The 12,831-nt window shown below is 33.8% G+C and overlaps 1 protein-coding gene across 1 annotated transcript in view; it reads right to left on the reverse strand.

Annotated features, from left to right (window-relative positions):
- Positions 1-11,713, reverse strand: part of LOC123670140 (teneurin-a) — a 45,091-nt gene extending 33,378 nt beyond the window's left edge. The window contains exons 1-2 of the mRNA XM_045603645.1: positions 11,586-11,713; positions 4,822-4,881 (exon numbers count right to left, since the gene is read on the reverse strand). Of these exons, the coding sequence (XP_045459601.1) occupies positions 4,822-4,881; positions 11,586-11,713 (188 nt within the window). The remainder of the gene's footprint in view (positions 1-4,821; positions 4,882-11,585) is intronic.
- Between the last annotated feature and the right edge of the window lie 1,118 nt (positions 11,714-12,831).

A 12,831-nucleotide genomic window follows, 5' to 3' on the forward strand; every position in this document is an offset into this window, starting at 1 on the left:
AGGGAGGAACTAAGACAATTAACGTAGTCGACGACAGTGACTATTGTAGGACATCACTGCGTTACGTCAAGCGGACGACAGACGGGTGTTCGTTAGGATTTTGACAGACTCTCGTCGAGTGAGCTCCTAATGAAGCGGTAAATAATGAGGTACTGTGCAGTGCAGGAACGTGTCTAATTAAAGCGATATTTCGCAGTTCATACACTCAAATCGCTATAACGTTGTTTTGTGAAATAAATGTGTAATAGTGATAAATATAGGAAGGATCAATGCGGAGATAACGGTAAAATACCGTTTTCATAAATAGTCAAAGGAATGAAAGGAAAAAAAAAACAGCGACACAGTGAATGCACTACGTGCTCACGACAGGTACGGATAGGAACTCGTTAGACGTCCGCGTCCCGCCACAGTCGCACAGTTTTTATCGTTATAATCGCGCGTGCAGCGGTCACTTCTAGTTTCAAGCAGGCTGGCCGACCTCTAGCTCGGAAACCAGATAAAACAAAAAAGAAAAATGCAGGCACGGGCCGTGAGAACGCATCTTCTTCACTGCGGTCGCTCTGTGCCGTCCATTTATCTTGCACAGTCGTGCGGGAATGGACCGAAGAGCGATGTGCTTTTATTGCATCGTGCCCTTAAATATAGGTCCGCGCCGAGTAACTATATATGATTGCACCAAATTTCTTGGCAAGTGCTACGTTATATTATAGAGATAAAACAATATCTATATTTATTAATACGTGAAGAAAAAACTTTGTACCCCCTTTTTACAAAAATTACGCGGACGGAGGAGTATGAAATTTTGCATACTTATAATTTATGTACAGACGGAGTATAAAATGCTAGTATTTTTTTAAAAATATACATAAAAATACATTAAGTTATATATTTTTGCAATACCATGAACGGTAAACGGTAACGTACCAGAAATATATATAGTGTGTGAAGTTGTTAACGACAATGAGTCATTTATTATTCACCATATTGTCTATATGTTTGAAGATGGTTTGAAGCCTTAAGAGTAATTACTATGAGAATTGTATAGGGAACATTAATAACAGATTGGCGAACGTTCGATGATGATTGTGATAATGGTTAAATTCATTGTATTATACATTTACAAGATAGGCTGTTTCACTATTACTCATTGCAGAGCGAAGAATGGCAACAAAAGAATATCTATTATTTTATAATAAGCACATTCAACTTCTCAGTGTAAGAGGTGAGAACATTATATGTAGAAAGAAAATTCATAAAAATAGTCCGTAGTATCGATCGCCGTGAATTTGTAAGTCGATTCGTGGCGCGCGCCTCCCTCCGATCTGATCGTTGCAAGTCACGGGTGTAAATATAAGAAAGCCCCTCAATTTAAAGTAAAATTTGTAACAATGGTGCTTGTTCTATCAATTTCCGCCCTCAAATTTAGTACTCAGTAGCGAAACATTTAAATTTGAATATTCTACTTTATTGGTAAATTTAATAATTTCTACGAAAATACTTTAGACTTTAAATCTAATAATATTTTAAAGTACACACGTTATCGACATGTAATATTATAACTGTCAATCACATATCCCGTCACGGGGCGGCTCACAAAAAGCATTTATTGTATCATTTTAACCAATCTTTTCTAAACGACCTACATGTGGCTGCCAGAGGGAATATGTCATGATTGACGTAATACTAAAAACACATCGCTTTTCCAGATAACTTAAAATGTAGTAAGATAAAAGCAATCATTTTTATAAATAGAAATATTTAAATAATTATAGTTTGAAGTTACCGGTTAGCTGTAATCACGACCGATTATTTTAATTAAATGCATTCGTCAAATCGACCCTCTTATTAAAGATTTTGTTAACCGGAAAAAAATGAAGAATCGTGAAACTTAACATTCGATTAAATTTGTATTTACATGGTAAAGTAACTGTATCAAAGATACGTGTTATATAAATGGGCTCATAAATTTACCCCTTTTGTCAGTTGATATAGGTCTTGTTAAATGCGTAGGTAATACGGAGCAATAAATTCGCATTTTGTGCAATCCAACGCAAGATGTCAGAATTTAAATACGGCACTCGGGAAATCGTTGAACTCACTTCTCTTATTAATAACCCTCATAGCACCGTGTTTGTTTTAGTCGCCTCGTGTTCTGTTAGGTAACGCTGAAGTTGATTCATGAATGGGAGAGTGTGGTTTGCGCCTACTGAGTTCGCACACAAGGATAAATTTAGCAAACATCATTTTCCTAGAAATTCATCTCGCGACGGAAGTAATAAATGAAATTGGTGAACTATATATATGCCTTCAGCAATATTCGGTACGAAATTAGCTGAAATAAAATAATATATTTTTATTATTTTACCATGTACCTATAGGTACTCAATATTAAAGTAAACTAAAACGCATCTCGAAAAATTCTAAAATTTTGTTTAAGGGCTATTGTAAAACTTTTAAATCGTTCATAATCTAAATACAGGTATTACATAGCAGTGTTTTAAAATTTTGTAAGATACGTGTAATAACATTCAAACAAAACTCACGCTGCGCTATCTAACAAAGCGGTTGTATTTATAATGCACCTCGGGCAGTATTATCGCGGGAATGAATGGAAGCGATACTGAATAAGCGGCCAATTACTGTCCATTCGCAGACTGTGGGGACCTGCACGTAAATAATCGTGATCACGCGCAGAAACTTGATAGTAATAAATAATTTTCCATTAACCGAACGAGGAGACGCCTAGGATAAGAGAGGCGATTTCCAATTTCCATACCTATCGGTGAGCCCGTATGCAATGATGATAACCTTTTATTACAGAGTTGTCGTTTGAAGATATTATTAAGATAATGCCAAAGAAATGCAAATTTTAAAAAGGCAATAGATTCTGCTAGAATAGCGTGCACTGGGTAAAGTGATATTTAAGATATGATACTTATCTTTCTATCGTTTATGAAAAAGAATCAGCCAAAATCTGTTTTAAAAACTGACTTAATAATTATAGGTACACTTAGAACGTATTTTAAATTATGGGCGTGGAAATGTATTTTTTAGATAATGATCAGCGTCTCGAGTCAGTGCAAAACGCAGTTCTTTAGTGAAGACTAAACGCTGCTATTGTTCGGCGAAACGGAAAAACGGTTTCGCAAGCGAGCCGGCCGGTCGTATTTCACCCCGAGTTCAATATTATTTCGGCGGAGGCACAAAGAAACGGAAGGCCCGTGCCGCCGCCGCGGGCGCCTTCGCATCCTTCCACAATATTGTCCTCCCTGCTGCCTCGGGTTATAATGTAAATATTTTTGATCGGTTGCTTGATTGAAAAATTCTATCACATTCCAACCCTACCTACTTACTTTTTAGCTTGTATTGAATAAAATCTGCATGTTTTGTTGTAAATTTAAAAGCAAAAATAAGCCATAATATTTCACATAAGTATCAACTGTTAATTATTTTTTTAAACGTCTCAAAATATAATAAAAGAAAAATACTATGTTATAAACTTTTGTCATCCATATAATAACTTACAAAAAAAAAAATATTACTGACATTATTGCATCAGCTATCTTAAAGAATAGCTCTAAAACTTTAAGACCTGTATACAATTAACATGACATTCGAAATAAAAGCCACGTTATAATAAAAATGCAATAAAAATGCAGTCGCAAATAGTGGTAGGTAATGTAAAAATGACATTTTCAAAGAAGCAAGGGGAGGTTTGGTTTAAGTGCAATATACTTAGTATATTTAATACACTTTTTAATGTAAAACCATAACGTAAAAATAGTCCGAGCAAATAAGTCAAGATAAATGGGGCGCAAACTTACGGTTGCAGTACATTAGCTCTGTCCCACAAGATACGCAAGGACCCCATTTTCAATTGAATTTCATCGAATTTTGGCCACATCTCCATTTTTTTTCATGTTCAACTTATGATCCGTGAATTTTTTTAAAGGACAATTCCATGCGTAATATTTTATCAATTAAACATGGTCGGTTTCGATTCCAGTATTAAACCGCGCCGTTAAAGCAATAAAAAATTAATTTATAAAGAAAATATATACTTATAACTCACGTTAGTATACAAGAAAATTATGAATAAAAACGGTTTATAAAATGTGCGAAATGTTAGCTAGTAACGAAATCACATTAAATTGTTTTTAGTAATAAATAATCGCATTAAACACGTATAGTTCGTTCACTTAGTACTACAATTAGTACTTAAAGTAGTTGCACGAGGCATCATTCCCCGGTTGACCGGCGTAAATAAATGATAGGGTATTGGGTCATTGGTTTCCGCCCGTAGATCGATAGAATTGTTAAGCTGATATTTCTTGCGGGATGAATATTTACACATTTAACGACTGTTACGCTCAGTAATGGGATACAATCTGAATAACATTTTGTTGTTATTCAAATTGAATAAATTTTGAGTAAAATGATTTAAAGTGTTTCAATATTTGTTTTCAACGTGTTTTATGTTAAACTTTTACCATACATTAATTCGTTCGTTAAAACTGAAAATGGTTTACTACTTTCTAAAGTATCTCAACAGCTGTTGAAGAAAAATAACCTAATTTAGTACTTTTAATGAGAAATACGATTTAAAAAAAAGAAAAGAAAAAGTTTGATTGTAATCCCGTCTATAATTATAATATGGGTACGCCTCGATGCTTTAAACCTTTTAAATCTACATAGATTAATACGAGTATATATCGTTTGTTACATATTATTGGTGTCTCTAATTCGGCTTCGGCTAGAGTTATAGAAATATTTAACCTTCGTAGATATCTGGCTCGGCGCTGTCGTCTCAATGATACTTACGACTCGGAATTTAGGGTCTGTAGGGCGAGCCATTCGTTAGTCACGCCCGATGACGTGTACCTTGGACAAGACCAAAACTTTTATTAGAAAGATTTTGTCGACAGCTTTTATCTTAGGTACTTGTCATAAAAGGTTTTTTTTTATTCTTTCAATACAATTTCGTTGGTCGGAATGCATGGACTCGTTTGAAACATTTGGTTTATTACTGACCTAGTGGATGCGCATAGATTTCTTCTTTTCGTTTTATGGTTAAGTGGTCTTGTCTCGTAAATTAAACTGAAAAGACATTTCTTTAGCAACTTATATATCTTCCTTTAACTGCACGTTGCGGTAAAATGCATGAATTTCCGGACACAAACAAAGGGGCTTGACACGCGAAGTACACGGTACCGCGAAGTCCTAAAGGTTAAAAGAAAAGGCGTTTCGTGGTAAAAAAGTTGAGTTAGAGCGCTGTTTTGTTTGTGTATGGTCTGTAAAGTGTTTAGATAAGAGTGGCGTAGAACAGAGAGCGTTGCACGTTTGTTATCTCTCGGGGAGTTGATCTTAGACAAATGGAGCCATCCTGTGTGGTCTGCTCAGCTAACTCTCAGCAAACATGTACATTTACAGCGAAATTTAACCGTAAACGTAAATCTTAGTTCAAATTAGTACTCTTAGTTTTTATATTGGTTAAATACATGTTTATATAAGTACTATCTATTATAATTAATACTTTGTGTAGATACCTTATAAATCATACTTTGTTCAAATGTTACAGTTACGTTATAGAAACGAAAATATTCCTATAGACTTTTGGAGACAGAAATATTCAAATAAGGAAATAAATAAATCGAGGGAAGGAATCGTCGACATTACATATTACCGCGGCCATACCAGCTGCCTATTCATTACCGTTATTTATAGGTGGTAGTGTCAAAGTGAGTTTGTATTTATTCGGACAGTACGACATCGACTGTTTGTTTATTTTAAAACGGGTTAGACTAAAATACTCCGTCGATAAGCGTCCGGTGATCTGACGAGCTACAATATATCCTTGTGACGTGCCAGATGCTACCGATAGTGTCTGTGTCACTGTCACTGATACAGAATGCATCTGACATGACAAAATATTATAAGCTAAATTTAGATATTCATGATTATTCAAGGATGCGTTCAGTGAACTCTTTAACATCTATACTAATATTATAAAGCTGAAGAGTGTGATTGTTTGTTTGTTTAAGCGCGCTAATCTTTGAAACTTCTAGTTCGAATTGAAAAATTCTTTTTGTGTTGAACAGTCCATTTAACGTGGAAGGCTAAAGGCTATATAACATCACGTTACAACCAATAGGAGCACAGCATTCATAAGAGCATGTTACGAAAACGGTAAAAAGTATTCTTATTTCAAAGCTTCTGTTGCCTACGCTGCATTAACCTACTTAAAATGATTTTTTATCTTAAGGTTAACTCATTACAACCTTTTTTATGATAGTGTTAATTTCAAAATAATGCATTATTTGCGAAGTGAGTATTATAAGTATCTTTGAACAAAATCGTCCTTCAGATTATTTGATATCAATGAATATCTTAGAAGTTATAGTTTCAAAATAAGTCTGCAACGATTTAATAATCACAATAATCGAAAAAGTGATGATTTTATAGCATCAGTATAGCAGCTAGGCATTTTTTATAAAGATTAACTTTGTCTTTTATAGCGTTTAATTCAGATGTATAACATTAATCGACGCCGCACCACGCCGCGCGGAGTTGCACACTAAATACTTGTGTATTTTTGTCTTTAAATTAACGCGAGTGAAACCGTGTGGCAAGCTAGTATCGATATAAGGGAACTTGATAACTTGTGTATGTATTGTTATTATTTTTGAAGTAAAATTTTTTTTAGCACGCTTGACTTGGGGAGTAAGCTGGTGAATGCGTGACGAGAGCGTTACGAAAAGTGTGATCGGGCGAGGCGAAGGGAAGTTGAGAGATATAAGTTAGTGAAGATAGAAAGAGAGAGAGTTATGTTCCGTATATTTCTGTAGGAGCTAAAGAAGTCTTACTTGAGTCGTTTGGTCTAAATCACTCTTTTTTTTCAATGGTTACAGATTATTATTCAATAGTTACTATATTATGCAAAGTTTATAGACCTGGTAATTTAGTTGAGCTATAATAAATCAATCATCTCAATAAAAATGACATACATATGGAGTTGGTATCACAGAGACACAATGCATATCCACAGAGCTTAGAGAAAACAAAGTCAATCAATATTGTAGAGACAATAGGCATTTCTTATTCGAAACGGAAACTATTACAGCCGCGTCATTGTATTCAGTGCCTCACTTCACCGGCTAAATTATTCAAACGAAGAGTGGTTCGTTCTCAAAAACTAGCAAAGATAAGTATTAAGGATTATTATTGGTGACAGTATTTTAACTCAGGGGGAATGTAGACTTTTGATCGACATTTATTTGAAAGATTTATGATAAACTTCGTGACAGTGGAATATTTGATAATCCAGCTTAGGGTTTTTTCTTTTTTCAAAGTTTGTTTTGACAGTTACAGTGTTTGAAACACCATAATCTTTCTTTTATACTTTATTATAAGTACAAAGTTTCTTAACTTTTAAGTGGTACGATTCCAGATGCGAGTGACGTCACTTTACTAGATTCTTCTAAACAGACCAATTATGACCGATTGAAGCACGAAGATTTGGTTTAATGAAATGATTGTGTTGATATCGTACATTAACGTTAAAAGAAGATAATTGAATATCCTGGACGAGTTGTATTGGTTAGTTGTTACTGCGAGCAGTGCTCACTCAGTGCCCCTTTCATATACCGCACGTTCGGGACACACGGAACGTTTTGATGAGACGTTTCCTCTAATTATTCGGCCTATTAATAAGATGTTGCCCGAGACTTCAAAACAATCTATCACTATGTTCTATGATAATACCCCTTTGAAGTGTTCAAGTGTAATTGTGATAATACTATAATTGAAGTTCAAAAGGGCTACGATATAAATAAAACGAATAAACATTATGTTCTGTTACGATAAAAGAATTTAAATATTCGTAAAGATGTTATTGTTATACGTCATATATCAAATTGAAATCAGATTGCTTTCTGTATACAGGTTTTTCCTTTCCGGGCTCAAATAATGTTCGCTATATTGCTTTACTATATTGACAAAATCTTGTAACTAGTTTACGGATAGCGTTTGATCGGTTGAATAAATCAAATGACAGGGAACGTTTGTGAAGCGAGCGATACGAGTAGGTAAGCGCTATTAACTAAGTTTCAGGTTTGTATTGGACTTTGATGTGTGAACGGTGTTTGCACTACCCGGACTCGGTGGAAATTATTTCTTGCTTGGGCAAACTTGCGTTTCAATATACAAATTTTCTACATCAAATCTCACACCCTTCGACAATTTCGATTATGGCCAAGAAGAGACCAAAAACTTATCACTGTTTTAATGATGTTAAGATTGATCTATCATATTATTACAAGTTCTTAAAATATATAATAGATGGTGTTAAATAATTTTACTGTTGCATCCTAATTGTCTATACTACATATATTATAGATTGAATAATCGAACGAAAAATAAATTGAAATGAATAAGTATTATACAATCTACCAATGGTTTAAGTACTGTATTGTGTTCCTAATCTCTTCTTTCTAATCATTTTGGTATCGAAATCCGGAAGAAGAACTTGAATTGTTGCGCTACTATTGAAAAGGAAGTTCTGGGCAACCAGTGCATAATTGAGCTGATTTAAGTAGAAGGTTGGATATAATAAACTAAAATATGTGATTATAGTAATCAATGTTTCTGAAAACCTTTTTTACAACACTTAGTTTGCAATAGTAAGTTGCCCTGTAACATCGAATCTTTATTTTAAACCGACTGCAAAAAAGGAGCACGTTACTCAATTCGACCGTATATATATATATATATATATATATATATATATATATATATATATATATATATATATATATATATATATATATATATATATATATATATATATGTTTGGGGATAACTTCGTCGTTTATGAACCGATTTTGATAATTCTTTTATTGTTGGAAAAGAGATATCCCTGGTAATACCGTGATAAGGAATCAGAATGTGGTCGCATTTAAATTTCACCGAGATCTGATTACAACTTTTGGAGTAATATTTGATAATGCGTATTTACTTGACTATTTTTTCGTCTACCTACGTTGTATTACTTGTCGATGTAATTGAAGTCGTTTTTTTTTCGTTGCAGCAAACACAATTATTTACATAACACATGATTGTGAAAGCGAAAAGAGAAAACAGAAGTTCGAGTCATTTTATGTATCTTTAAATGGTATAAATGATGTTTTACTTAATTGGATCAAAAGTGTTAAAAGATTTAAGAAACATCGATAGATAGATCTCTATCTAATATGTTTCTAGATATATTTATATGCTCAGTGTCTGAGTTGTTGAGATGTAATTTAGAGTTGAAGATAAAAATACAAATTTTCAGTAAATATTATCTATTTGAAATCACATCGAGTGACTTATTTCTAATCGTGAATTCTTTATAAAGCTAAATGTGTCCTATAGGTTTTGTGTGTGAATAGTATGTAGATTATATTTGTATAATTTGACTTAAAAAAAGAAATTATTCTAAAGAATTAATAAAAAGTTTTTTAGTTTAAAACTTTAAGACGACTTTTTAGTTAGAAACGCCTCGGAGGGCACCCTCGATACTATCTGCCCGCTATTGTTGCGTGCACTTAACCGTCACATGCTTTGAGCATGTATTCAGACCTTGTTAACACATTGTAAAGGAAATTACATTCTTCACACAAGGAATACGAACTCAAATATAATTTCCGTTATCGATCATCGGTGTACCATGTCAAATTATTGTCATTACATGATTTAATAATAAATTAATGTTTTTCATTTCAAATATCCTTTAACTTAACGATATCTATTTTATAATAATTACTTTTGTTTGTTTTGTATTTCATATATTATTGAAATAAATTCGAACTCATAAAAGTCCCTTCATAAAAATATAAGAAGTAATTTTAATTTGAAGTTATGCAACCAAATAAATTACATTTTTTTTCTATTTCTAATAATTTTGAATACCAAAATAATTTAACTATTTAGTATTAATAAACATTGTTTTCATTTTTATAATCAGTTATTGCATGAAGATCGTGTAATAGGCATTGTGATTCGTCCTAGGATCTGTCGAAATTAAGCTGAAAAGCGAATTGGGGTGTCGCAGATGGTCGTAACGGCTCCTCCACGCTGCTCGCCGTCGCTAGAATGTGCGCCAAGTATAAAAATATGATTTACGACGGAATATATAGAAGCGCACATCCGCCACAATACTGTCATTTCTACCGAAAATCATTAACATAGATGTGAATATGCAGGAAAATAAATACATTGCAAAGATGTGATAGCATACAAAACTAATATAGCGTAAAAAGCTTGTCTTTTTGCTTTCATGTACTATGAATTAAACATTACGTGTGCATATACAGGTTGTTCGACTTCTAATTACTTTCCTTTAAATGGCACTCCATGTGGGGGGGGGGTCTGTAGGGGTCATAAAACAGGTTCCGCGTGAAAAAAAATTCTTAGCCCATTCTTAAATTTGACTTGTATGTATTAGTTCTTTATATGTGTATAATAGCTATTCGTAATAGATGCTTAGCAAATGGACCTTTTTAGTTTATTAAATACATTCTACGTAGAATACAAGCTAAAATATTAATGCATTTATCTCATACAATTTTGGGAAACGAAAACCTTGAGCCGTTCCCATTGTGTTTACCTCCAAACTCCCGACGGACATACCGAATAAGTAAGTGCTTCTGAATTAGTTTTGTGTAAAGCCTTACTTTAATAATACTATGTGGTCTTTAGAGTATTGTGGGGTTTCCTCGTTATGTTTATACAGTCCTGCGATATGAAATAGATGTTTTCTGGCTTCAGGCAGTTTATTATTACTTTGAAGAGCCACATCGTCTGTATACTATAAGGGGAAATCTGCCTTCCTTTACTTGGGGTTTGAAAGTAAACAAGTGTCGTTAATTGATCCAACTAGTCAAACTAACTGACACTTTCTCATTAATACGCTTTTTTATGTTATTAAGCCGCTAACAATAAATAATGAAAAATATTCTAATAACTGCAGAGAATTGATACTTTTTCGTGAATAACTTAGTATATTTACCACATAATTATACTTATTTATAATATTTTGCTCTAATAAGAATTATATTAATTGCTACATTATCAGTGGTATATGCGCCCATTTGTATGTGTGTCTGTGTATGTGTGTCTGTGTGTGTGTGTGTGTGTTTGTGTCTCTGTGTATGTATGTATGTGTATGTGTGCGTGTGTTTGAGTCTGTGTCAAAACTAATAAGACATTTGAAGTGTGTTTTATGGATTACCCATTTTTGCTTTGAGTGAAATATTTCATTAGGAAAACTTGTTACTTTTACAAATTTATAATTACTTAAAACATAAAAATAAAATATAAGAAACTCAAAATTAAACGCAATCTAAAGAGTGCTTTAAGCGACTAAGTGCTTTATAATGACAAAAAATCCTGATGCTTACACTGTTATACTAGTACCTGTTTTGGTGGAAGGTGCCTTTGGGAAAACTTATTTTTAATATTTGTATGCTTTTTTGTGAAATTAATCAGCGATGAAAAAATTAAACTGAGCTTAAGTTTTAAAAGACTATTATTTTGTATGTACTCACCTAGGGTCTACGAAGGGTTCCGCGTAGATGTTCCTGACAGGCTGGCGTCGCGGCAGCGGTGGAGGTACCGGGCTAAACCCCTCCATCATATCCTCTCGCTCACTATATTTCAGCGATTTCATCGTCATCTTGCCGAATAACAGTTCACTCCACAACTATACTTCGGTCTTCGAATCCAACATCACTACCAATCTTTATCACTTACATCGCCACACTATAATTTTGGTGTTCATTGACATAATAAACTATTTACACTTTAACTTTTTTCTAATAGTCTATTAAAGATGACATGATTATTTACTAATTTTAAAAAGGAACTTGATCTGAAATGTAACGTAAATTGCTCGTATTGTTTATTTATCGCGTTGTGGACGCGCAACCGGTCGCGGCGAGTGTTAGCGGCTGACTGTACACTGTAGGCACCGCCGTAGTCACTCGACCCTCGTCTAAGCTTTTTGTAGTTTTTGCGCTCGCGCCGAGGTGCCATAAAAGCTCGACGAATTATTAGGCGATCGAACAAAAAATGCGGACCATACGAAAGACGGCATATTGTTAGTAATAGACTTGACGCAACCGATTGAAAAGCGCGACTCGATCCGTGTTGAACATGACGTGATGCGGTTAAGTTTATTTCAAAGAATATGCTTTGTGTAAAGTGTGAACAAAAAATCTTTAGATGTGATTTTTTTTTTTTTCGTGCAAGCTGATTTTACTTACCAATTCATTGTAGTCACCGACTTGCAATAACAATTGAGAAAAACTTATCTAACTTAAAAATTTGATATTAAATGTAAATATAGAGATATTTATTAATTATTTCAAAATTACAGTCGCGGTAAGTCTCGTACAATCAAAGGTCACTGTGGACATATTGATCGTATAATTTTAACTCCCCTTTAGGTTATAAATTTTAAAATAATCTGGCCATAATAAATTATATTAATCAAAAAGATAGGATTAAAAGAAACTATCAATGAAAATCTGTCGCGACAATGTTATAGAAAAGGAAAAACATGATATTGGCGCTGTAGATTCACAGAGGAATAAATGTTATCTCCTAAGCTGTGGGCAAATGGCAAATACATATTTGATGCAAGCTGTAAGTAGGGTCGTGTGGTACGTAAATTGTATATCACTCTCTACGTTCCCTCGCGCTGGAGTGGCGGCTGTTGATCTCGGCGCTTGCATGTCAAACAATTACCCCACACATTGTTCATGACAAATACGACAGGCGTGCACCCGTTAC

The sequence above is a fragment of the Melitaea cinxia genome, chromosome 4 (genome assembly GCF_905220565.1).
Source record: "Melitaea cinxia chromosome 4, ilMelCinx1.1, whole genome shotgun sequence".
NCBI lineage: Eukaryota > Metazoa > Arthropoda > Insecta > Lepidoptera > Nymphalidae > Melitaea > Melitaea cinxia.